Source organism: Corvus hawaiiensis, chromosome 3 (assembly GCF_020740725.1).
Source record: "Corvus hawaiiensis isolate bCorHaw1 chromosome 3, bCorHaw1.pri.cur, whole genome shotgun sequence".
NCBI classification, from domain to species: domain Eukaryota; kingdom Metazoa; phylum Chordata; class Aves; order Passeriformes; family Corvidae; genus Corvus; species Corvus hawaiiensis.
In genome coordinates this window covers 991,077-1,016,803 of record NC_063215.1, presented here as the reverse complement: position 1 = coordinate 1,016,803, position 25,727 = coordinate 991,077, and the positions used below count along the sequence as shown (strand labels likewise).

Below are 25,727 nucleotides of genomic sequence, written 5' to 3'. Positions count from 1 at the left end.
GAGCGGAGGAGAAGGAGGCAGCAGCGTGCTGGCGGCGGTGAAGCGCGCGGGCGGCGCGGCGGACGGGCGCGGGCGGGGCGGCGTGGGCGGGGCAGGAGCTGTCAGGCCCCCGGCGGCCTCTCCCTCATTCGACCTCGGTGAAGATGGCGGCGGCGGTGCGGGCCATCGGCAGCCTCAGCCGCCTTCCGGCCGCCGCCAGGGCCGGCCCGACGCGGCACACCCCGCCCTGCGGTAAGCGGGGGGACGGCGGGGAGCGGGAGAGGCTGGCGTGCGGTGTCCCCGCGTGAGGGGAGCGCTGAGGGGTGGGGGCCCTGACGGGCAGGGGGACACTGAGGCAAGGGTGTCACCGACGGGGCAGTGAAGGGTCGGGGGAACACTGAGCGTTAGGGGAGCACTGAGGGAGCGAGGACTGGGGTGGGACGAGGTCCACGGAGAAGTAAGTTCGGGGGGGACGGTGAGGAGGACAGTGAGGGTGCGAGGGGCAGGGCGGAGCTGACGGGGCACTGAGGGGTCGGGGAGGGGGCACTGAGAGGTGGGGAAACACCGGCAGGGCGGTAAGTGGGCGAGGACTGGGGTGGCATTGAGGGGATGAGGAGCAGGTTTCGCAAGGAGGGGCTCTCGGTGCTGTGGCAGGGGGTGGGGGGTGTCCCGGAGGGCTCCTCAGGTGCTGTGACCGTGGGGACTGGGAGCAGTGGGGTGTTCCCAGGGAAGGGTCTGTGGGGACCGGTACTGGGACCGGGGGATCCTCGGGGAAGCTGTGGGGTGGGAGGTGTCCCCGCGTGTGTCTGTGCCCCATGCGGGGGGTTTGTCCCCATGGCCTGTGAGTCACCCAGGGGGATCCCTGGCCGGTCCCCAACATCCCCCCCCAGGGTTCCCCCAGTGCAGGGTCTGGCCCCCCATGTCCTGGAGCCTCTGGGGGAGGGGGGGGTGTGCCCCCATGGGGGACATTCTGCCGTGCCAGTCCTTGCACAAGGACATGCTGTGGGAATCTCTGTGCAGCTCTGGGGGGTCCCTGTGACCTGGCATTGAGGGGGGGACACACTCTCCAGTCAGGATGATCCCTGCACATGAGCTGATCCACAGGGAGAGAGTGTCCTTGTGCCCTGACACATGTGCCTGTCTGCAGTGCCATGTGTGCCTGCTTGGAAAGGAGAGGGTGTCCCCATGTCCTTGGGTGTCTGTGGCTGCCCTGCAGGGACGCAGATGTATCCATGGGAAGGGGTATCCCAGTGTTCCCACCTGGGTGGGGAGGGTGTGCCCAGGCCTGTCAGTGTCTCCAGGTGCTCCATGATCTCTCGGCTGAGAGAATTGGGATTGTTCAGCCTGGAGGAGAGGAGGCTCTGGGGAGAACTTGGAGCCCCTTCCAGTGCCTAAAGGGGCTCCAGAAGAGCTGGAGAGGGACTGGGAAGAAGGGCCTGAAGGGACAGGACACAGGGAATGGCTTCCCAGTGCCAGAGGGCAGCGATGGATGGGAGATTGGGCAGGAATTGTTCCCTGGCAGGGTGGGCAGGCCCTGGCACAGGGTGCCCAGAGCAGCTGGGGCTGCCCCTGGATCCCTGGCAGTGCCCAAGGCCAGGCTGGACATTGGGGCTGGGAGCAGCCTGGGACAGTGGGAGGTGTCCCTGCCCATGGCAGGGGTGGCACTGGGTGGGCTTTGAGGTCCCTTCCCACTTACACCATCCTGGGATTCAATGATTCCATGATTTTGTGTGAGGCATCTCCCCTGCCAGTGCAGGCAGGGCTGGGGCTCTCTCCTGCCTGTTTACAGTGCTCGCTTGGTGCTTCCTGGCTACCAAGGCAAGGAGTCCCCAGGAGCTCTGGGAAGCACTAGAAACCTTGTACTTGAGCACTTTGAAGGGCCTCAGAGTCTGGTATTGATGTTGACCCAAAATCCAGCTGCATTTCATTTAAACCCAAACCTGGGCTCGGCAGTGCTGCGTTCAGAGCTGGACTTGATGCTCTTAGAGGTCTTTTCCAACATGAGCAGTTCCATGCTCCTGGGATCACACCTGTGTTACGTGCAGCCTTGCAGCAGGTTTGTACGTGACAGGGCGGTGCAGTCACTAATGAGGAGACTTGTGGCAACTCCAGGGAGTTCTCAGGCTCTTGCTGTTGGAATTCTTGTTCTGACTGGTAAAACTCTTCACAACAACAAACAGCCCCGGAGCTGCTCCGAGGACGCTGTCACTGTTCATAACTAATTAATACCCTTGTTCTGCCTTGCAAAGTGTTTGGGAAGTGGATGCAAAGCTCCCCAGGGCAGCCCAGAGGCAGGGAGCAGACAGGAGCCAGGTGAGCTCCGGGGCTGGCTGTACCTGCTGGGCCGTGTCCGTGTGCCGGCAGGTTCCCGCAGTGGATTGGGAAGCTCAGTTTGCCAGGAGTTTCCCATCTCACGGGTCACAGCTCCGTGCTCAGCTCACAGGGACAGCTCAGGTGGCCTGAGCTTCATCCCATCCATCCTGCTGGGGCTTGGGACTGGAAAAAGGCTTTTCCCTGAGTCATCAACCATGGAGGCCGTTCCCAGTTCAAGTAGCATGCTGTGTCCGGGTGAGTGGAAGGATGGGAAGGGGCTGGGCAGGGAAGCAGCCGAGGCAGTAACAGGGAGAAGAGAAAGTGGGAAGGAGCAGGCTGGGCTGTGGGATGGGGTGTTGTCCATTCTCTGATGCATCCAAGTCCTTGGCAAAGTCCTGAGAGCACCTGAACTGTTGGTGTCCTGGTGTTGGACAGTCTGAGCTGAAAGTGAATGGATGAGTGAGACTGGAATCGATTTTCAAGGCTTTAGCTCTGGAATGAATGGTAGGACGTGGTGGAAGCGTGCAGCTGGGCTGCTGCTTCCTGCAGCATTTTGGAGGATTTTTCTGGCTCCGGTCTTGGCACGTTCCCGTTGCAGTGCTGAAGGGATCAACACCTAAAGCAGATGTGCAGGGACCGGGACCGAGGAGCTGCTTTTGTTTCGTGGCAAAACGTGTTTTCCACAAATATTCTGGATTTAAAACAAACCACTGTCAGGCTACAGAAACCTCACTCCTGTGTTAACCCAGCTGTTACACTGCTAACAGCACCTCTCCCAAAAGAGCTTACATTCAAATGGAGTGAGATTTGCCCAGTCATGCTCCTGATTTATTCTTTTCCTACTTCATCTCTTCTGTTTTGTGAGAATGGAAAGGCAGAGTGGAATTCAAGGCTGAAGATTTTAATGGAAGGAATCTGCTTGGGAACTGATATGGAAAAGGAAAGGCATGTAAAGAGCAAAAAACATGGAATCCCAGACTGGTTTGGCTGGGAGGGATCTTAAAGCTCATCTTGTTCCACACCCTTGCCATGGGCAGGGACACCTTCCACTATCCCAGCTTGCTCCAAGGATTGAATGAATGAATTCAGGGAAGTTGTTCAGCCCTTGCCTTCTCTTTAAAGAGGCTTTGTGGCTTTTACTGGGTTAAAATACTGCTGTTAAACGTGCATGGTGTTCTGCTGGGCAGCACCTCTCACCAGAGGAATTGTTGTCAGCCCACACTTGGTTTGTGGGAATTGAATGTTGGTGCTTATTTTCAGGAGTACCTGACTTGAGCACACAAAAAGTTTAGGGCAATTATTGTTGGATGCAGCAATCACATGTGAGTGTTAAATATTGCTGAGGAGCTTTGGAGCGGGAACCAGTTCACTCTTTGTTTATAAAATGCTGCTGTGGGCACAGGACACACTCATGCACCCCAGACCTGTTTGCTGGGACAGGCTGACGTTGAATTTCCATCCCCATCACACCGCATATCCCGGGCTCAGGAATGGGAGCAAAGGCCAGTCCTTATTGCCAGCACCCCGGACAAGGTGGAAATGAGGCCAAAGTGCAGCAGGGCCCCAGCCCTGAGCTCGTGTCACGGGGCTGTGGCAGGGGGGGACACCTGTTGGGGAGGCACAGTTTGCAGTTTACTCTCCTGGTATTGGACTGTTCTCCCTTCTTGCTGCTGGGAATGGGAATGTTTCATTCCTAAAAGTTCTATCAGTGTTGAGCAGAACCTTCCCGTGGCTAATTGGCTGTGTGCCAGCTGGTAGATACATGTGGAGTAACACGTGTATTTACTGGAATTCAGACTGAAAGCAGCTTTGGCAGGGATTCAGCCTGGATCTGAGTTAGGGGATCCTCAGGGTCAAGGGCAAGGTTGCTTGAATGGAGCTGGGATTCATTCATGTGCTGAGAGATCATGGGGCCAAACACAATTTCTGAGCAGAAAGAGATTTACAAGTCAGAAACTTGCGGGCAGAACTTGTTCATCCCGTGGTCTGAGTTTGCTGAGGGCTCTGGAACAAGACACGTTCATGTGCTTTGTATGTCATTAGCAGAGATGGATCCAAGAGCTGGAGAGGGACCCTGGACAAGGGCCTGGGGGGACAGGACAAGGTGGAATGGCTTCCCACTGCCAGATGGGATATTGGGAAGGAATTTTTGGCTGTGAGGGTGGGGACACCCTGGGCTCTGGTTGCCCAGAGCAGCTGGGGCTGCCCCTGGATCCCTGGCAGTGCCCAAGGCCAGGCTGGACATTGGGGCTGGGAGCAGCCTGGGACAGTGGGAGGTGTCCCTGCCCATGGCAGGGGTGGCACTGGATGGGCTTTGAGGTCCCTTCCCACCCAAACCAATCTGTGTTTCTGAGTATTTTGTTGATAGATAGAGGCAAGAATAAATATTTTGTGAGCCCTTTGTGGCCCTACAGTTGTGCCCACTGAGAAGTGTGTGGCCCCATTTGCTGGCACCAGCACGTGTTTTTACAGAAATATCCTGGACAGCTGTGTTTGCTTTGCAGGGAAATCACCTTGAAGCTCCCCAAAGTGCAGGAAGGTCCCTGGTTTAGCATGTGAAGAGGTTGGAATGAGGATAATAAAGGCAAACCTCCCTGTGCCACCTGCTCCATCCCTTGTCAGCTGGTTGGGAAGAAGGATCTCATTTTTGCTGCTCTCAGTTGGGCACTGCAGGGGTGTGGTCTGTGCTGGGAAGGTCACTGCAGTGGTGTGACCGCTGGACTCTGGTGGGGGCACAGGTCAGGCCGTGAGGGGAGGGACTGGCTCGTGCCCAGGGTTTTCCAAAAGCTGCCCTTGGCAGGCGAGGGGAGCTGGGAGAGAGTTGGGCTGAGACTGCTGAGAATTCCTTTAACACCTGTAACATCTTTTCCTTAGGTTATGCCTGCCGTAACATCTCCACCTCCAGTGCCCTCCAGAGTAAGTGTGAAGCCTTTCTATAAATCCCTTTTTTCCTTGAAATCCCTGGAGCAGGAGCTGACCCCACCCTGGTGTTTGTTTGCAGACAGAACCCACGTCAGCTGTGATATCAAAGGGGATGTTGCTGTCGTGCGCTTCAACACACCAAATTCCAAGGTATTGAAAATTCCCACTTAAGGCTCAGAACTTTTCTAACCTGCAGCCTTACAAAGTTGGGAGCAAAGGAGAAATAGGAAAAGGAGATCTTGGGATTTTAATGAGACATCTGGAGATGCCTCTTGGAGTACTTTGGGTGTGCTAAACTAATTTTTCTCTCTCCCAGGCACTTATTAAGGTCTTATTAAGTTCCAAATCTTAAAGAAATCTTAAAAAGATTCTAAATCTTATTAAATTCTTGGATTAAAAGTGGTTAAAGAGTGTGTCCATACTTCAGTGCTTAGGAATCCATAAATGCTTCCGATTCTGTTATCATGAATACAATATAAATAGAGCTCATTTTCATTTTTTAGGTCAATACAGCTGCAGTTGCTCAGGTATCAGGAGGCAGAAACTCTGTAAATGACATCTCAGGAATGCATCTAAAAATGCACTTTGGCGTCTCTTAACCAGTGGTGAATTTCAGATGTCATCTCACAGATGGACATGCTCTCTACAAAGCTATGGTAGAGCTTGCAGTAAAACACTGGTTTTTAAAGCTAAGCAGCTGAGCTGCTCTGATACTGTATGAGATATAAAGATTGAACTAGTAGTGCTATGAAAAATCTTGTACTAATTGTAGCAGACCAGAAGGGTTTTTCTATATACTCCTTCCTTTTGAGGAGCAGCAGCAGTCTCAGGTTTGAAATACCCTATTTTCCGTGAGGATTTTGGTGGTACCTGAAGAACCCAGGCTGGATTTGTCCTGCTTGTTGCAGCCTTTCAGTAAAGCTGGAGGGATGTTGTCAGCCTGGTCTGGGGAAGGTGTCTCTGCTCATTGCAGGGGGTTGCATGAGATGACCTTGAAAAGTCCCTTCCATCCCAAACCATTCTGTGATTCTATGATTATGTAGAAAAAAAAACATTTACAAGCTCATAAAGTCAGTGTTTGGGGCCACAAACCCACCGGTGGGGAGGTTAAGGAAGAACTTCCCAACTAAAGATGACCTGCTGCAGGGTTTTATCCTGGAGTGGGTTTTGTGCTAGGACGAGGCTGAAGTAACTTGCAGCAGAGCTGAGCTCCTGCTGACGGTGCTGCTTTGCTCCCAGGTGAACACCCTGTCCAAGCAGCTGAGTGCAGAGTTCACCGACGTCATGAATGAGATCTGGGCCAACGAGGCTGTGAGGAGCGCCGTGCTCATCTCCTCCAAGCCAGGCTCTTTCATTGCTGGAGCAGATCTCAAGTAAGCACAGGGCCTCAGGAGCTGGTGGAGCTGTCCCTGAAATCCAGCAGCTTGTCCCTGACATCTCCCCGGGGTGAGGCACGGGCTGGGAGGGAAATCCACGTGCTCAGGATGCCAAAGCTGCTGGAATGAAGTGAAGACCTCGGCAAAGGGGGTGTGGCGAGTCCTCAAACCCGTCCTGGCTGTGGCACTTGGTCACTCCTTCCTGTGTGCTGGGGTGCAGCCAAGGAAACCCATCCTGGCTCTGGGCTGGGCATTGTCCTTCTGTCTGGGGTACAATGAGAGTGGATAATTCACATGCAGGACTCGTTTAAGCTGGGTTGGAGTGCCTGGCAGCCTTCCAGCCTGGCCCCTCGCTTGGGCAGGGTTTGGCACTCTGCCCTGTGTGGAGCAGCCTCCCAGGTTCCCTGGGTAACATTTCCAGGGTGTGCAATGATCCTGTGGGTGCCCACTGGCACCTGGAATGCCATTGGCTCCTACTGCTGACACTGACAGAACAGAATAGTTGCTTAAAGACATTAAAAGCCAGAAAGCTCTGAGGAAAGGAGGAAAATTACAAATAGACCCTCCAAAACCATGTTACTTTTTTGGCTGGCCTTGTCCAGGGACAGAGACTCGCTCCCTGTGCAGGAGGGAAGGAGGTGAGCAGAGCAAAGGCCAGGCTGTGGTTAAGAGGTGTCTCCTGGCCTCAGCACCTCCAGCCTCCCAAATTGCTCCTGCCTGGCACAGGCTGCGAGCCTCCAGGAGAATAATTGGCACAGGGAGCCTCTAATTGGCAGTGTGGCATCAGAGCACTGGCCATCTGCTCCTCTTAAGATTGATCCTGGGCTCTTTCCTCTACCCTTCCTGGCAAGTGCTTTGAGGCTTCCTGTGACCCCTCTTCCTCTCCCAAAGGCTTCCACAGCCCTGGCACAAGGGAATCCCATTCAGTGCCTCAGGCACAGCCCTGTCGGCGTGCAGGGCCTGACCCTGCTGGGTTTGGTCTCCTTGTGTTGTCTGATCCAAAACTGGGGCCTGATCAGCTCTTGCCTGCCTGTCAGGCACTGGAGATTGTGGGGAAAAAAGGGACAAACTCGTCAAAACCTCTCATTTTCCTGCTGTTTTGTCAGTGCTTTTCCCCTCCTGATCCACCTCTCTTCTCCTCAGCATGCTTGAAGCCTGCAAGACTGCTCAGGAAGTGACTCAGCTCTCTCAGGATGGACAGAAGATGCTGGAAAAGATTGAGCACTCTCCAAAGCCCATCGTGGCTGCCATCAGTGGCAGCTGCCTGGGAGGAGGGCTGGAGGTACTGGGCAATCCTGGGGCTCACAGCAGGAGTGGGAGCTGACGCTGCTGGTTCTCTGATTATCCAAATGATGCCGGCAGGACTGGTACTGCGACAGGGGTTTGGGAGCTGACGAGGGCTCATTACATCATGTAAATGAGTTTGTGGCAAGTTAATGGCTTGGTTGTGCTTCAGGGCTGTGCCACATGAGTTCTGCTGCTGCTGTGGAAAGAGAGCAAATCAAATCTGAACCTGTGTGAGCCAGGCTAATATTTAGATGAGTGTCCCAGGGAAAACTGGCTGTTTCCAGCAGGCATTGGAGCTGCATCAATGCTGCTGGCAGAGTTGAGCCTGGAAATTGCTGCTTTTCAGATGAAGTGAGTTTTGTATCCCAGCAACTTCCATTCTTTATAGGGCTGCTGTGAGAGGGGTGAGTGTGGGGACCTGGCCAGGCTCCACCCTGCCAGCAACTCCTTTCCAGCACCTTGGCTGGATCTTCTGCCTTGTAACCTCCATCTTGGAGTTTGTAAACTGCAAGGCTCTGCTAATTCCTGGAGCAGAGTTGTTACTAAAGCAGTGTGATCTTGGGATGGCGTCTCTTCAGTTTGTACTGATTTCTCAAGCAGTCACAGCTTTTTACACCCACTGTGTTGACTCATCTGGACTTGGCAGTCCAGGGATAAACCAGGACTCATGGCTGATCCATAGATGGGACTGTGTTCTTGGTGTGATGAATTAATTAAGCCCTTGATGGTCTAGGTGAGATTTAAAATCAGCTTGGGAGTTTGATGTTCATCTCATACCTGCTTGCTGTCATCCACCAGGAGAAGCCATCAGTGAGCACAGAGGGAATTTGGGCAGTTGGGTTGAGGAATTGGGGCAGGGTCATGAGGAAAGCTGAGACAGTGTTTGGGAGAGAGCTGTGTCATGGATGCCCAGTTCTCCTGTGGTCTTTCATAGGGAATCTTTTCCTTGTCTCTTCCTTTTTTTAAGGTTGCCATTGCCTGTCACTACAGAGTAGCAACAAAGGACAAGAAAACAGTCCTGGGAACACCTGAAGTGTTGCTGGGTCTCCTGCCCGGAGCAGGGGGTACTCAGAGGCTGCCAAAGATGGTGAGTAAGAGGACTACTTGAGTCTATAGCCCCTTCTGCCTGGCAAGCTCCCACTCTGGAATCCTCTTTCTGCCCTTCCAGGTGGGACTTCCTGCTGCCTTTGATATGATGCTGACTGGGAGGAACATCCGTGCGGACAGAGCCAAGAAGATGGGGCTGGTTGACCAGCTAGTGGAACCACTAGGTCAGACACGGTGTCTCTCAGTTCCTTGATGTGCTGCTGCCTGTCAGGGAACCTCTCCCCTCGCCAAAATGTGTGGAGAGGTTTTGTCCTGCTCTGCAGGGGAATCCCTGTTCCCACCTTACAAGCACAGGGACCTTGAAATGTGAGGCTGCTGCAGAAGCTGAGTGAACAGGAGAGGTCAGCATGGAGGGCAGGCCTGCTGGCTCTCCTTAAGCTAATTATCCAGATAAGAGCCCACGTTCCTCATTTATCATGTCAGAGGACAGATTGCAGCCCCTAATGGAAGGACAATAGATGACTGATGTCTGTGTTTCTGCAGCCTGCAGATGGTAATCCCTGACGGGAGCTGGAGCAGGCAGCCCCCGTGGCTTAGGCACTTGGAATTGCCAGCTGGCTGTCAGCTGGGTGGAGAAATTCCCTGCAAACTTCAGGATTCCAAGTGCTGAGGAGGCTGCTGGATAATGTATTGCTCCCAAAGTTCTTTCACTAGGGCAGCTTTCTTGGAAGGTGACTAAACACAGGAGTTTGAGGACTAAATCCCCCAGAGCCTCCTGAGAGGTGTGGTCAGCCCCACCCAGGAGTTGGAAGGGAAGCCACGGCTCCGGCTGGCACTGCCACGGAGTTGGAGGGTGCTGAGCGTGGTTTCCCCAGGCAGAGCATGGCCAGAGCACACTGGTGATGCTGAAGAAAATAAAATGAACAAAAAGGTGCTGCTGCCCACCCTGAGCAGTGCCAGGGAAGCCCTGGTGTCTGTGCTGGCCCACAGGCCAGTGCTGGATCACTGAATGGCCGGGGTTGGAAGGGACCTTGAAGCCCATCCAGTCCCACACCTCCCACTGTCCCAGGCTGCTCCCAGCCCCAATGTCCAGCCTGGCCTTGGGCACTGCCAGGGATCCAGGGGCAGCCCCAGCTGCTCTGGGCACCCTGTGCCAGGGCCTGCCCACCCTCCCAGGGAACAATTCCTTCCCAATATCCCATCCAGCCCTGCCCTCTGGCACTGGGAAGCCATTCCCTGTGTCCTGTCCCTCCATGCCTTGTCCCCAGTCCCTCTCCATCTTTCCTGTCAGCTCCTCCAGGCACTGGAAGGCTGCAATTAGATCTCCCCAGAGCCTTCTCTTCTCTGGGCTGAGCAATCCCGATTCTCTCAGCCTTTCCTCATGGTAGAACTGTTCCTCTGATCCCTTTGGTGCCTCCTCTGGACTGGCTCCAGCAGCTCCACATCCTTCTGCTGCTGGTCCCAGGGCTGGAGGCAGCCTGGATAAACTTTCCCACTTGATACTTGCTTAGAAGTGAATTGGTTTTTAAGAGCCAGCAGATGTGGCTTTTTATTAACCCAAGTTGCTGAAAGGAAGCGTGAGCTTTGTGAGGAGCTGCTGGGAATCCTGGCTCAGCCCAGAGAAGCACATAGGAGGAACACAGAAATACAAATGATATGCAAACATTGGATGTATTCCTTGTTACCCAAACAGCAGCCAGTGCCAGGAGGGCTCCTGTTCACTCTGTGTCTGGGGAAAGCAGCTCTACCTGGGGTGATGCTTTAACTGATGACAGAAAGCTTGGAAGGAGACAGACACCATCAATCAGGAGGCAATTTCAGGGCATGCAATCAGTTCTCCTTCAGCAAGGAGCTGTGCAGCATTCCCTGGATCCAGCTGTGGCATGTGCCATTTGTAAAAGAAAGCAAATGGGAGAGGACAGCTCAGAGCTCCCGGGTTAGGACACAACAAAACACTGGGAATTAACTGCAGGTAAAGTAAACCCACATATGTGGGGTCAGCCACTTGGTGGGAATGGTTCTCACAGCTCAGACTTTAAATGAACAGCAGTTTTCTTCAGATGGAGTATCAGAATCCAGCACTTGTTAATGCATCCAGGCTGCTGGAAACAGGAAACCAGGGATTGACATCTTAGAGCACATCAGGCCATAAAGCTGAAGGTCTCAGCCTTGAATGGTGAGAAGAGAATTTGGAAGCTGGTGAAGTCTGAGCTCTCAACTCCCAAATGCTCTCAGATTTCCAGTGAATTCTCTAAAACCCACTGGGCATTGCTGAAATGGAGATTATGCAGCAGCTCTGAGCTGTGTTTTGTCTGCTGCCTGTAAAATCAACTTGTTTTGTTTGGCCTGTTTTTCCTTGGACTGGCTCTGACATTCTGCCAGGGCAGGAGGGAAACTTCCACAGGGAGCTTCCCTGAGCTGTCAGTGTTTGTGCTGCTTTATCTCCTCCTTGCTGATAGACTCCCCCAGCAGGGAGCAGCTTCTGGGGTCTGCTGGGTGAAAACCCTCAAGGTGTTACACAGAGAGGGGTGAAACAAAGGGGCCACAGAGATGCTCCAAGGGCTGGAGCCCCTCTGCTCTGGAGCCAGGCTGGGAGAGCTGGGGGTGCTCACCTGGAGAAGGATCCAGGGAGAGCTCCGAGCCCCTTGCAGGGCCTGAAGGGGCTCCAGGAGAGCTGCAGAGGGACTGGGGCCAAGGGCTGGAGGGACAGGACACAGGGAATGGCTTCCCAGTGCCAGAGGGCAGGGCTGGATGGGATATTGGGAAGGAATTGTTCCCTGGGAGGGTGGGCAGGCCCTGGCACAGGCTGCCCAGAGCAGCTGGGGCTGCCCCTGGATCCCTGGCAGTGCCCAAGGCCAGGCTGGACATTGGGGCTGGGAGCAGCCTGGGACAGTGGGAGGTGTCCCTGCCCATGGCAGGGGGAGGATTATATGACCCTTAACATTCCCTTCCCAACCAAAAAAATCTGTGATTAAAACCTTAAAACTGAGGACTTCAGCCTTTTGTGGAGGAGGAGGAGAGTAGTGGGAGCTGAAACAGGAGGGAGTTTCTGATTTTGGATTTTATCTGTGTCTGTGGGGTGTTTCCTTAGCTCTGAGGACTCTGCAGCATCTGGATGTGTTTGGAGCAGTTGGTATGAAGGTGAATGTCCCTGCCCAGCTGCAGGGACACAGGGTTGTCATCTCACTGGGTTTGTTCAGCCCAAGGTTGCATTTAGCTCCAGGGTCTACATGGTGGCCCTGTGCAGCTTCACAGGCACTGCTCTGTCATTAATGACTCAGTTTGTCTCTGGCAGCATCTCACAGCTGCCTCCTGTGCTGTGTCCTCCTGTCCTGATGATACAATTGTCTGGAAATGAGGAGGATTCCTGTGCTTGGAAATTGTGCAACCCACCCTCAGAGGCTGCTAAAACTGGTTTTGTGGTGGCTTACTTCATTGTGGGACAGCTTTAAGTTGGGCCAGGTGTTACAGGTGTCGCAGTAGCTAAAGCAAGTGAGAGGTTTCCTGCACTGGGTTCAAAGGTTGGGGTTGGTTGGACATTGGCTCCAGTACAGGTGATTTGCAGGGATTCAGCACTCCCGAAATGCTGTCTGTGTGTTTAACAGCTCAGCACTGGCACAGTGTGGTGGGGCACACTTGTTCCACAGAGGAGAGGAGAGGTGCAGCAAGAGGGAGGGGAGGCAGAACACCTCAGTTCCCTCGGGATTCTGGGTGCCTGCAATTATGGCAAGTGGAAGGTTTGAGGAATAAAGGGCACAAGTGGCAAAAAGATGGTCAGGAGCTGAAGGCACCTCCAGAGTGGTCATGGAACCTCTGTCCTTGGAAGTGTCCAGAGGCTGGCAGAAGGTCCCTGAGCAACCTGATGTGATTGCAGAGCTGGATGTAACTTGGCCCTGCTCCCACAGGGAGCTGGCATTCCAGCATAATTGTGCACAATGCCCTCTGCATAAATCCTGTGGGGCCTTCATATGGTCCTGCTGAGCCTTTCCACCATTGCTCATAACCAAGAGAAGCCAAACAGGAGCAGGAGCAGTTCAAAGGCCCATCATGTTGTGTCTGGTCCTGGTTTCCCTGCGTCCTCAACCCCCGGGGATAACTTGTGCTGTGTTCTCTGCTCTCCCCAGGGCCAGGAGTGAAGACTCCAGAAGCAAGAACAATTGAGTACCTGGAGGAGGTGGCCATTGGTTTTGCCAGGGGACTGGCCAACAAGACTATGTCTGCCAAGAGATCCAGAGGGCTCATGCAGAGTAAGTCAGCATGGAGAAATCCCAAGGGACAGCAGTGAGTGTAATCCAGCTTGGCTTCTCCAGGATGTCTTCGTGCTCCTACTCAATTCCATTTCAAAACCTCGTTATTTCATGTTGGAATCATCTCTTGAGCAGCGTGGGGTGGTAGAGGAAACATTGCTCTGCAGATCTGGGCTTTAGCAGAGCTGGACATGGTGGCTCCTGAGGTTGCTGGAAGGGAGCCAGGCGTCAAGGAGTGAGAGGGAGCAGGTGCCTCCAGGGACTGTCCATCTGCAAAGTTTTTGTGGCAAGTTCTGTACCAAGCTCGTGAACTCAGGTGGGAAGAGGCACAAGGGGCTGCTCGGTGCTGATCCTGGATAGCACAGCCCAGAAATGGGGACATCTCTGGGAATTCTGCTTCCCGGGGCTCAGTCTGTCACCAGTTGTGTTAGGAGGACACTTCAGCCCTCAGTGAGACTCGTCCATGGAATAATCCACGGGAAACCTCTGAGCAGCCCCTGCTGCCTGTGCCTGGGTTTCAGGTGCACGTTTCTAGTGCAGATATTCACTTTTGTAGTGCCTTACCTTTGCAGCCCATCCTGGCACTGTGCTGACCCCTCTTTTGTCCCATCTTGCAGGGCTAACAGACTATGCCATGGCTCTTCCCTTCATGAGGCAGCAAGTTTACAAGACAGTGGAGAGCAAAGTTCAAAAGCAAACCAAAGGACTCTACCCTGCTCCTCTGAAGATCATCGAGGTAACCCCCCTGGGAGGTGGGAGGAACTGCAGGCAGGTGGATCTGCGGGATCATGTGGGACAGGCAGAGGGAAAGGTGATCCTTCCTCTGAGTCAAGCCAGCATCCTGATCCTCACAGACATCAGTCCTGAGGAGTGCTGGCTGTGGGGTAGAATTCAGAATGACTGCCCAAAATATGATCACCAGTTTATGGGTACTGGTACCAGTGAGGGGTAGAGCAGGAATCCCAACTGAGGGAAGGCTTAGCTGGAATATTTTGTCCATGAAACTTTCAGCTGCTCTTTTCCCAGGTTTTCTGTACAGTCTTTGAAGAGTTCGGGGGACCTGTTCGACACCATAAAAATAGAAATTGCTTTAATTTTCATAGCACTAACTACATAATACTTCATTAGTCCCCTGTGTTACACAGACATCCTGTTACAGATGCTCTGTGATTGAATCTTCGTTTTGAAATGACTTTTCACTATTGTTGTTGCCAAGACTTCTTTAAAACCTGTGAAGGATTCAGAGAGCAGTGACATTACAGGAGCACAGTTCCTAAAACCACAAGGGATGGCTAAAAATGAACCTGCTGGTAAACTCCTCACCTGTCCTGTGCTAGAAGGACAGGGTGACACAGCTCTGCTAAGAGCAGCAGGGACAGGACTCAGGGAGTCTGAAATGTGCCTTGAAAGTTGGGGAGGGGTCGCTGGAGACAACAGGGAATCCTGTTAAAGTGTGTGTTTGCAGCATGACTGAGCCGTGGTGTCTTTACTGCTTTTGGATTAGGTCGTAAAAACTGGTCTGGATCAGGGGAATGATGCTGGATACCTCATTGAATCCCAGGTAAGGAGAGGAGATCCTGGCAGGGATCAGGTAATGGTGTGGTGAGGGGATCTGTGTTTAACCACGCAGAGGGTTCATCACAGGCTGCTGCTCATCTCATTCCAGCCCCTGCCATGGGCAGGCCACCTTCCCCTATCCCTGGTTGCTCCAAGCCCTGTCCAGCCTGGCCTTGGGCACTGCCAGGGATGGGGAGCCTCAACTCAAACCACTCACAGGCAGGGCCAGTGTGGGTGATTGATGCTGCTCCTCCTTGATGGGGGAGCAGAGCTGAAGTTCCACACCCCCTCTAGGAGCTGGCTGTAGGTGTTTCATCTCACTCATCTGACCATGCTGTCACATGAGCCTCATGTCCTAAACACCATCTAGTCCTGCTTGAGCTTTGCTGGGACACAGGGAAAACTGGAGTAGAGTTTAACTGAGGGTGTAGGACAGACTGTGGTGGGCAGGTCCAGGGCTGGAGCAGGCAGGTGTCCTCCCCAGCAGCTTGTGTGTGACCCGTTTATTCCACACACACACAGAATCTTTGTTTTCCTCAGCCATCCTCATCCCTCCATTTCTCTGCCATAATAAACAACCTATCCCTATTTATTTTTTCCTCACTGGTCCTGTTTTTGCCACAATTGTGCTCAAATTTGTTATTTCTGGTGCCACAGAGGTAATTGTGTCTGTGCACAGAGTCACAGGTGAGGTTACCTGGGCACTGCCAGCTCTGCAAGATTGAGTCTCCAGCAGTCCCACGTTCCCATCCGATTATCTCTGTGTTTGGGTCATCCCCAAGGTCATTGCCCCTTAAATGCTGGTGAAATCCATCCATCTCCCACTTCCCTGACGTGCTTTGTAACTCCTTTTGTTCCCTTCTGGTGCCAAGGCCTGCTCTGAGCTGTAGCTGTCACCTTACCAGTGCCCTCCTGGCTGTGCCCCATCCCTGCTGGTTGTGCATTCCTCCCACATTTGGTCTGGTGCTGGATAAAAGCCATGGGATACTTTGTTCCTTACAGCAAAGAATGAATGGGATTTTTTCTGAGAGCAGCAGCAGCAGCAGCATGGAGATCTTCCCAGAACCCCTGAAGAATAATAAGTGTCAGTGTCATGGCTTTTTTACTGCCTCCCTCTCTCCCCCAGGACAGGAGTTTGCAGATTCTCTTCTAGGCTTTGTTTTGGATAGTTTAACTTGCAGGGCAGTGGTGAAGGAAGGTACAGCCTGCTCCAAACCACATTCCCTACTTTTCCTTGGCAGAGTTGGCTCAGTCAACCTTTGTTTTGTGTGTGCTTGTGCTGTCTTTGTGTTCCTCAGAACATTTGTGCTGAGGGCTGGGAGGTTATGCAGGCCTTCGATTTTGTTACCTGTGATGCTCTGAAAATAGGATCAGGCTGCTGCTGTCAGAGAGAACGGACCTGTTTGTAAAGGTCAAAGCCTGAGGACAGGGTCCTTCCTCCTGGATCTCTGGGGACAGTGACCCCAATTAGTGTGGGATGCATGGGGGTAGGAAGCGTCTCATGTCAGGGAAATCCAGTCCTGTCACTGAGGAACTGGAATCATCAAATCCCAGAATGGTTTGGGTGGGAAGGGACCTCAGAGCTCATCCAGTGCCACCCCTGCCATGGGCAGGGACACCTCCCACTGTCCCAGGCTGCTCCCAGCCCCAGTGTCCAGCCTGGCCTTGGGCACTGCCAGGGATCCAGGGGCAGCCCCAGCTGCTCTGGGCACCCTGTGCCAGGGCCTGCCCACCCTCCCAGGGAACAATTCCTTCCCAATATCCCATCCATCCCTGCCCTCTGGCACTGGGAAGCCATTCCCTGTGTCCTGGCCCTCCAGCCCTTGGCCCCAGTCCCTCTGCAGCTCTCCTGGAGCCCCTTCAGGCCCTGCAAGGGGCTCTGAGCTCTTCCTGGAGCTTTCTCTTCTCCAGGTGAGCACCCCCAGCTCTCCCAGCCTGGCTGCAGAGCAGAGGGGCTCCAGCCCTGGAGCAGCTCCGGGGCCTCCTGTGGGCTCTCTGCAGCAGCTCCACGTCCTTGTGCTGCTTTTGGGGAGGAGGAGGTGGTGCAGGGTGGGCTGTGCTGAGCCCAGAAGGTGCCTCTCCTCAGAGGTGACCTGGGCCCTTGTCCCTTTTCCATCCAGGTTGCTCACCTGTGCAATCACACAGTGCCTGTCTCTCCCCTTGCCATGTTTTTGATGTGCTGGCACTGAGGCAGCTGTTTAATGCCAAACTCTGCTTCCCTCTTCCCTTTCCTCCAGAGCTTTGGCCAACTTGCAGTGACCAAGGAATCCAAGGCGCTGATGGGGCTCTACCACGGGCAGGTGCACTGCAAGAAGAACAAGTTTGGGACACCTCAGAAAGAGGTCAAGTAAGTGCCAGTGTGGGATGGCTGAAGGAGCAGTTGGAGGACCTCTGAAAGGCTCCTGGGACTCAGTGGGCTGGAGAGCTGTGTATCAGAGCAGATGTTTCCAGCCTCCAGAGGCTGACCCGCTGCAGTTTGGAAGCCTCAGTCCTGTGTGGCCTCACTCTCAAGTGGTGCCTGGGTGGATGGCAGGAGCTGTGTGGGTCTGGCAGCAGCGATGGGAATTCTGCCATGTCCAGCTTTGAATGTGTCCCCTTGGTCCTTCCCTGCAGGACTCTGGCTGTGCTGGGAGCAGGGCTTATGGGAGCCGGGATCGCCCAGGTTTCCGTGGATAAGGGCATCAAGACCATTCTGAAGGACACAGCACAGAAGGGCCTGGACAGAGGCCAGCAGCAGGTCTACAAGGGGTATGTGAGTTATGGGGGATTTGCTCTGGTGACATTGGGCTGCCTTTAGTCACAGTTCTCCTCTGCTGTCAGCACCAGGAACTCCTGACACTGCTGTTCTGCTGGAGGAGCCATTGGATGTCACAGAAAAGTTTTATTTTAATGTTGTCCCCTGCAGTGTGCTGGCATGTTGCTGTAGGATAGGCCCAGTGGCTCAGCCTTAGCTCCTTAGGTAGGCAGAGACCTCAGTTTGGGTATTAGATTCAGCAGTAACTTCTAGAGCTAAGGAAAGAGCAATTCTGGCTACCTAAAGGCCCATGTCAGGGGAGGCATTCCAGAGTTTTCTTCCTGGGTTTCTTCCATGTTCTCCTGGCTCTGCAGTAATAGTGCTCAGCTGTGTATCATCAGGAATGTCAGTGACTGACCTTCAGCTGAGCCACAGGAGCAGGACTCCCCTGTCTCCACATGGAAGGAGGGGTCAGAACACAGAGTGACAGTCCTGCAGAGTTGGAGATGGAGTTTTGGGTGCCAGCTGTGGGAGAGGGACAGGAGGGATTCCTGTGGTGCACCTCCAGCAGCCTGACTGGTCCACTCAGGAGCAGTGACAGAGCTGTCCCTCCCTAGGCTGAACGGCAAGGTGAAGAAGAAGAGCCTGACATCGTTTGAGAGGGACTCCATCCTCAGCAACCTGATGGGCCAGCTGGACTACAAGGGCTTTGAGAAGGCAGACATGGTCATCGAGGCCGTGTTCGAGGACATCAACGTCAAACACAAAGTGCTGAAGGAGGTGGAGGCCGTGAGTACCAGTCCAGAGCAGCCCCTGGGTGTGGCCCTGGGTGGCAGAGGGTCCTGGGCTGTGCTGCTGGGTTTGTCCCCTCGCCTTTGTGCTGCAGTCGGGTTCTTGGTACAAATCACTTACATCAGGACATGGGTGAGCATCAGGGACAGCCTTTCTGTTTGCTGGGGACATTCCCTGCTCAGTAAGGAACTGGTAGCTGAATGGAACAGTTCTGACATTCCGATTCCTGGGGGTGCTCCAAAAAAAGCTTCCGTTTGTCTGAGGACGTTGATGTGACAGTGGTGTCCTCTGCTATCTCCACACCTCGCAGTCCTTCACCTGCTGTCCCTCTGTTCCGTTCAAGGGCACACTGGGGGAACGGGGTGCTCCCTGCAGTGTCTCCTGTGGCTGCAGAGGCCTGGCAGAAACATGGAAGCTCTGGGGCTGATATTGCAGACCTGGGGATAGTTCAGGGCAAGTCAGAGCTGGCTGACTTGAACTACTGCTTTCCAGTTAGTTTCTAATGAGCAAACCCAGTTTGCCTCATTTGCCAGGGTTCCCTGGTGTTGATCTCCCAGGGCCCAGATCCAACTCTGGAGCCTGTGTGCTGACACAGCCCCTTCCACCCCTCCCAGGTGATCCCTGCTCACTGTGTCCTGTCCCTTGTCCCCCTCCCAGGTGATCCCTGCTCACTGTGTCCTGTCCCTTGTCCCCCTCCCAGGTGATCCCTGCTCACTGTATCTTCGCCAGTAACACCTCTGCCCTCCCCATCAGCCAGATCGCTGCTGCCAGCAAGAGGCCTGAGAAGGTGAGTGAGTCCTCAGGGCCACGTGCCCTGTGCAGAGCTGTCCATGGTGAGGTGTCTTTGCTTTAGGGACCTTCTGCTCCCTCCTCAGGACATGGCACAGCTCATCCTCTGCTCCCAGTGCAAGCTTTGAGCAAAGAGCTCGTGATCTTGGGGCAGGTGGGAAGGAGGTGGATGTGGATTCACCCCAAGGGTGATGTTGGTGTGGCAGGTCAGCACACATCAGAAGGTGTTGGTGCACGTGGGGGCAGAGAAGCTGTGGAAGGTTGGAGCCAGGTGGAGCTCGGGCTCTGCTCCCAGGGAACAGGGACAGGATGAGAAGAAATGGCCTCAAGCTGTGCCAGGGCAGGTTCAGGTTGGACATCAGCAGGAATTTCTCCATGGAAAGGGTGGTCAGGCCTTGGCAGGGGCTGCCCAGGGAGGTTTGGAGTCCCCATCCCTGGAGGTGTCCCAGGAAGGGCTGGAGGTGGCACTCAGTGCTCTGAGCTGGGGACAAGGTGGGGATTGGGCACAGGTTGGACTCTTGCAGGGCTTTTCCAGCCTCAGTGCATCTGAGCAGGAGCACTGATCCCTACAGCCCTGAGGCAGCAGCAGACTGCCCTGCCAGGGGTACCTGTGGTGCCTGTGAGCATGAGGTGACCTGCTGGAGGTTCCTGTCACCCTGCTGAGCCTCTTCCTCATTTGCTGTGAGACCTCTGTTGCATCCAAATTGCCAACTGAGCCTCATTTGTTCATCCTTGCAAATAACATCCTCTTGCTGTTTAAATTGCCTGTGCAATGGCTCTTATGGGGAAACTCATAGGAAGTCAGTTAACTAATTAGAGCATTTTCTTTAATTAGTTTTGCAGCCTGCAACTCAGCAAGGTGCCCCTGACTTACGCAGGGCTTGGTGCCAAGTGTGGCTGCCAGGAGGCATGAAGGTGACAGGCTGATGGCATGGTCACATTCAGAAAGTGAGGCACACAGCCGGATAATCTCCACTTAAACGCTGTTCCCGGAGGAAGGCTGCACTTCCCTCTGTAATGAGCTTCTGGATAGAAGCCTTCTCATCCTTAAATTCATTTCCTCACCAAAAACATTCACAGGCAGCATGCAGGGACTCCCTGAGGGCTGCTCCAGTCTGAGCCCAGCAGATGCAGCAGCTGGGTGGGGCTGCCCTGCCAGCTCAGGTGCCCCTCCAAGTCCTACTGTGCCCATCATTTCCCTGAGGATGAGCTCAGCTGGGATTCCCAGGCAGATTTGGCTGCCAGACTATGAAGTGGTCCTGTAAAAATTGTATCTTAATCCTCAAAGGCAGGAGCTCCTGGGCTTGTGCTGTGTCCTTGGGAAAACCAAGGAGAGAAGGCAATGGGAGAGCATTCCTGTCACAGAGGGATACAGAGCGTGGTCAGGGCCCTGCAGCCCATGCTGGCCTTCCCTCTGCACTCAGCTTGCCCAGCTGATCCCTCTGGGAGCCAGAATCCATCTGAACTCAGCTCTTCCCTCTGCCAGGTGATAGGGATGCACTACTTCTCCCCTGTTGACAAGATGCAGCTGCTGGAAATCATCACCACAGACAAAACCTCCCAGGACACAGCGGCTTCTGCTGTTGCTGTTGGCCTCAAACAGGGCAAAGTTGTCATCGTGGTGAAGGTGAGGGGACACTACACAGAGCAGGGGCTGGGTCATACAGAGCTTGTACACTGAGCGGGGGTGAAACATGGCTGTGCACACACTGGCATTGGCTGCTCCTCTGAGAAGTGAAAAGGGAGGTCAGAAAGGGGCAAGTGTGCAGATGATCCTCACATGTCCCTCAGAGCAGCCATGGAAAGCCACCAGGCACAGGTGCAGGGCCAGTACGAGGAGCTGGCACTCCTGCCCCACATGGCTTCCAGGGCATCCCAGACAGAGCAGTCTGGACAGGACTGTCACCACCTCAGCTCCCTGGCAGGCTGCAAGGACAGAGTCAGTGAGCAGGAACCCTCCTCTGTCTGGGTTAAATCTTGGGGGAGAGGGGCAGGAATACATAGAAAAGTGGATTTAAATTGGATATTAGGGAGAAATTCTTCCCTGGGAGGGTAGAGAGGCCCTGGCACAGGTTGCCCAGAGAAGCCATGGCTGCCCCATTCCTGAAATTGTCCAAGGCCAGGCTGGATGGGGCTTGGAGCAACCTGGGACAGTGGAAAGTGTCCCTGTCTTTTCCCTGATTCCTGAGGTTGCCAGCGATGCTGAGCACATCTCCTGTAGTGCTGGAAAAACTGGTTGTTAAAAAGTGCTCTGAGCAGCTCCAAAGGCCAGTGGGGACACGGTGCTGCTCCCCTGAGCCTCGTCCCCAGCTCAGCTGCCTCCCTGAAGGGCAGTTTGCAGCTCATCTGTTGCTTCCTGACTTTGTGGGGAGCAGCAGAGGTAGAACAACTGGCTTATGCCCTTTCCCTCACCAGTCTGTTGGGCTTGGTGAAGCAGCAGCCTGCTCCAGACCTGCAGACACTAGTTCAGATAAAAACACTGGGATGGGAACTTCCAGGGACTAAGTTCATGGAAGCCTGCAAACACCGCTGAGCTCTACGGGGGAAAAAACCCCAAACCAATTCTAGCAGTCAGTACCATAGTGTTGGAGATGGGGGTTGGGGTGTCTGAACTGCAGCCTGGGCTGTGAACCACAGTTCTGGTGCTGCCAAGAACTCCCTGCTGCACTCTCTTCCCCAGGATGGGCCTGGATTCTACACCACCAGGTGCCTGGGGCCGATGCTGTCCGAGGTGGTCCGAGTTCTCCAGGTGAGTGTCCGTCAGCTACTGAGCATCCCCCAATAGTCATGGGAATTGCTTCTTGCTTGGCCAGAGCTGGGGTCAGCCTGGGTGTGGGCAGGAGGGGATGTGGGTCACCAGCCCTGGGTCTTGTGGTCATCCCCAGCCTGCTCTTGGCTCCTCTTTGCAGTCAGTTAATGGGGCTGGGCTCTCTGTGCCACCCTGGCTTTCCAGGACCTCATCCTGAGATCTCATCGCTTCCCCTCCTATCCTGCAGGAGGGCATTGACCCGAAGAAAGTGGATGCCATCTCCACGGCCTTCGGCTTCCCCGTGGGAGCGGCCACGCTGATCGACGAGGTGGGCGTGGACGTGGCCACACACGTGGCCGAGGACCTGGGCAAGGCCTTTGGCGAGCGCTTCGGAGGGGGCAGCATCGACCTCTTCAAGCTCATGGTGCAGAAAGGCTTCTTAGGTGAGCTGCTAAGCTGTTCCCAAGCTAAAGGGTGTCCCCTCTGCTCCAGGGAGAGCACCAGCATCCGTCAGCCTCTCCTGCCCCAGGTGAAAGCAGGGGGAGAGCAGCCCTGGGAATGGGGCAGGAATCCCTCCCCAGAAGCAGTGGTGGTGTTTGTCCTTTGGACCTGGAGAAGGCATTAGGGCCTGGCACAGTGGCAGCATCTTGCCAAGGGGTCAGGTGGAGCTGAGTCCCTTCCCTCTGCTCCAGGAGCAGGAACAGCAGTCACAAAACAAGATCCAAGGTGTCGGGAGGAAACAGGACACATGGCGGGAGATTACTTGTCTGCTTTGATCCTTGCAGGTCGCAAGGCAGGGAAGGGATTCTATGTCTACCAGGAGGGAGTGAAGAACAGGAGTGTGAATTCTGGCATGGATGAGATCTTGGAAAAGTTCAAGATCCCAGCGAATCCTGACGTGTGAGTACCTGTGTGTGACTGTGAGTACCTGTGTGTGATGCTGCAAGAGCCAGAGCTCCTCTGCCAGGGAGCCAGGCTGGGAGAGCTGGGGGTGTTCACCTGGAGACAAAGAGGCTCCAGGGAAACCTTAGGCCAGGGCCTAAAAGGGCTCCAGGTGAGCTGGAGAGGGACTTGGGACTTGGGATGGGCTTTGAGGTCCTTTCCCACCCAAACCATCCGTGATTCCATGATTATCCATGTCCGCAGCACTCGAGTGCCTTTGCCCAGCTCAGGTGAGCAGAGTCCTGGGTTACCCTGGTGAGACTGGGGGGTCTCTTGTGGAGAAGGACATAGGGAATGGCTTCCCAGTGCCAGAGGGGAGGGATGGATGGGATACTGGGAAGAAATTGTTCCCTGGGAGGGCAGTGAGGGCCTGGCACAGGGTGCCCAGAGAAGCTGTGGCTGCTCCATCCTGGCAGTGTCCAAGGCCAGGCTGGACGGGGCTTGGAGTACCCCGGGACAGTGGAAGGTGTCCCTGCCCTTGGCAGGGGGTGGAGCTGGATGGGCTCTAAGGTCCCTTACCAGCCCAGATGGGTTTGTGATTCCATGACATTGCTGAACGCAGATGCTGATCAAGCCCTTTTATTCCAAATCCATCTGGACACAATCCTGAGTGCCATGCTCCAGGAAACCCTGCTTGAGCATAGAGGTTGGACTAGAGGAGCCCCAGTGGTCCCCTCCAAACTCAACCATTCCATAATTCTTAGTGCCTGCTTCAGGAAATGTCACAGAGCTTAGCCCTGATCCTCATGTGGATTGGGACACTCCCAGGGAGGCCGTTCCCACCCCTGGCTTGGCTCTGTGTCCCACCTGTGCTGGCTTCAAGTGCTGTCCCAGGGCTGGGCCATTCCCTGCCCAGGTGGGAATGGCCATTCCCTCACAGCCTCTCTCCTGCAGCTGCTCCGACGAGGACGTCCAGATGCGCCTGGTGACGCGGTTTGTGAACGAGGCAGCCATGTGCCTGCAGGAGGGGATCCTCAGCAACCCCGTGGAGGGGGACATCGGTGCTGTGTTCGGCCTGGGCTTCCCGCCCTGCCTGGGAGGTGAGTGCTCTGGGCTGTGCTTTGGGCTCCAAAGCTCCCTGTGGGCTCTAGCCATGTGGCAAGGCAGGAGTGAAGGCCAGGTTTGAGCTGCAGCCTGAGGAAATGGCCTCAAGCTACATCGGGGAAGGTGTAGGTGAGATATTGGGAACAGTTCCTTTATGGAAAGGGCTGTCCAACCCTGGCACAGCTGTGCAGAGCAGTGGTGGACTCCCCATGCTTGGAGGGATTTAAATCCCTGTGAATGTGGCACTTGGGGACAGGGGTTAGTGGTAGTCTCAGTAGTGCTGGGGAATGTTTGGATTTGGTGGTCTCAAAGGGCATTTCCACCCTAAATTCCATGATTCTGATGCTGTCTCTTGCCACTGCTGCTGGAGTTCGCCAAGGGCTCTTGGACCCAAGGAGTTGCTTCTGCCACATGCCTGGTGCTTTCCCTCCTTGAGCCAAGTTCAGACTGAAGGAGCAGCCCCAAGGGACTTCTTAACAAGGGCCTGGAGGGACAGGACACAGGGAATGGCTTCCCATGGTTAGGATATTGGGAAGGAATTGTTCCCTGGGAGGGTAGGCAGGCCCTGGCACAGGGTGCCCAGAGCAGCCTGGGACAGTGGGAGGTGTCCCTGCCCATGGCACTGGAATGGGCTTTGAGGTCCCTTCCCACCCAAACCATCCATGATTCCATGATTATCCATGTCCCAGCCTGTCCCCAGCACTCAAGTGCCTCTGCCCAGCTCAGGTGAGCGGGGAGCAGAGTCCTGGTGCCCTGATGAGAGACGGGGGGGTCTCTTGTGGGGAACGATGAATGGGACAAAGCCGTTGTTTCTGGATGTTGGGACCCCTCCAGGCACCTTGGTGGTTCTCCCTTCCCTGTCAGCGCTGTGTCCCTGTCCCTGCAGGTCCCTTCAGGTTCGCGGACTCCTACGGCGCGCGGCAGCTCGTGGACAAACTGCGCAAGTACGAGGCCGTGTACGGCAGCCAGTTCACACCGTGCCAGCTCCTGCTGGACCACGCCAACAGCCCCAGCAAGAAATTCCACCAGTGAGGTGGCCTGGTGACACCCCGACAGCTCCTCCAGCCGGGCCCCAGCTCCCCGCAACACCCCATTCTTCGTAGGTTAATCTCCAAAGCTCCCGGGGGAGGAAGGGAAGGGAAGAAGGAAGGAAGGAAGGAGGGGGGCAGCAGGTTGCCTCATGGCTTGTAGTCATTTCAAGTGCCTTATCAGCCACTGTGTGTTGGGCACATCCGTCCCGTGCCAGCCTGGGCCTGGGGGTCCGTGCTGGGGGAGGGAATTCCTGCTGCCTCTGCCTCCGTGCCGTGGCCTCCAGAGCTCCCAGTCTGGCCAGTAGCATCCAGCAACATGGCTGGAGCCGAGGCCTTGCCTTTCCATAAACATCCACCAAAATAAAGCCCTGTCTCCTGGGTTTGGACTCCTGCTTCTCCTCCCATCTCCCTGAGGGAACGGCTCAAGTCAGGATTGACTGGTTCAGGCTCTGCCCTGGGGTCCTGTCCATGTGGGCCGGGACCCATGGAGGGGCAGGATAGCAGCAGCAGGACAAAGCACTGTCACCTCTGCCATCATGCAGGGGCTGTGAGGAGCCTCTGCCATCACGCAGGGGCTGTGAGGAGCCTCCAGCTCCCTCTGCCGCGGGTGATCCTGGCAGGAGATCCTGGCAGATGGGCGCGCCTGTAATTGCGGATCGAGCAGCCAAAGGCCAGAAGGGCCCCCTGTGGGGAGAGCTCAAGTTAAACTAAAAGGCTTTAAATCTCCGGGCACCTGTCACTGGCCTAGCTCCCCCTCCCTGGCTTCCTTTCCAGCTTCCAGCCATTTTCCTGCGCCCTGGCAGGCCTTGGGCCAGGAGCTGAACAGTGCTGCTCTTCATGTCACCTCTCCCTGTCTTTCAAAGCTCCCAGACTGAAAACTGGGCCAAGACATCATCTCCTCTGCCTCTGCTGAGTGCT

The 25,727-nt window shown here is 54.9% G+C and overlaps 1 protein-coding gene across 2 annotated transcripts; it reads left to right on the top strand.

Annotated features, from left to right (window-relative positions):
- Positions 1–118: 118 nt before the first annotated feature.
- Positions 119–25,195, top strand: HADHA (hydroxyacyl-CoA dehydrogenase trifunctional multienzyme complex subunit alpha). 2 transcript variants are annotated; one of them, XM_048298173.1, is made up of 20 exons: positions 119–231; positions 5,167–5,208; positions 5,294–5,364; positions 6,454–6,587; positions 7,734–7,872; positions 8,845–8,964; positions 9,046–9,148; positions 13,049–13,171; positions 13,789–13,907; positions 14,676–14,732; positions 16,966–17,075; positions 17,342–17,476; positions 18,080–18,251; positions 18,955–19,041; positions 20,530–20,670; positions 21,724–21,792; positions 22,040–22,235; positions 22,578–22,692; positions 23,629–23,774; positions 24,665–25,195. In XM_048298173.1, the coding sequence occupies exons 1-20, from the start codon at positions 144–146 to the stop codon at positions 24,808–24,810; spliced, it is 2,313 nt and encodes a 770-aa protein (XP_048154130.1). In that variant the 5' UTR covers positions 119–143; the 3' UTR covers positions 24,811–25,195. The 2 variants fall into 2 exon arrangements, with proteins under 2 accessions (XP_048154130.1, XP_048154132.1); XM_048298175.1 differs by lacking the exon at positions 119–231 and adding an exon at positions 2,353–2,547.
- Positions 25,196–25,727: the final 532 nt, after the last annotated feature.

Excerpts from the sequence above, each read along its gene's own strand:
- HADHA (XM_048298173.1), top strand. The coding sequence starts at position 144 with ATGGCGGCGGCGGTGCGGGCCATCGGCAGCCTCAGCCGCCTTCCGGCC. Across the intron at positions 232-5,166 it reads GCGGCACACCCCGCCCTGCG|GTTATGCCTGCCGTAACATC; the intron begins GTAAGCGGGGGG and ends TCTTTTCCTTAG. Across the intron at positions 22,236-22,577 it reads GGTGCAGAAAGGCTTCTTAG|GTCGCAAGGCAGGGAAGGGA; the intron begins GTGAGCTGCTAA and ends TGATCCTTGCAG.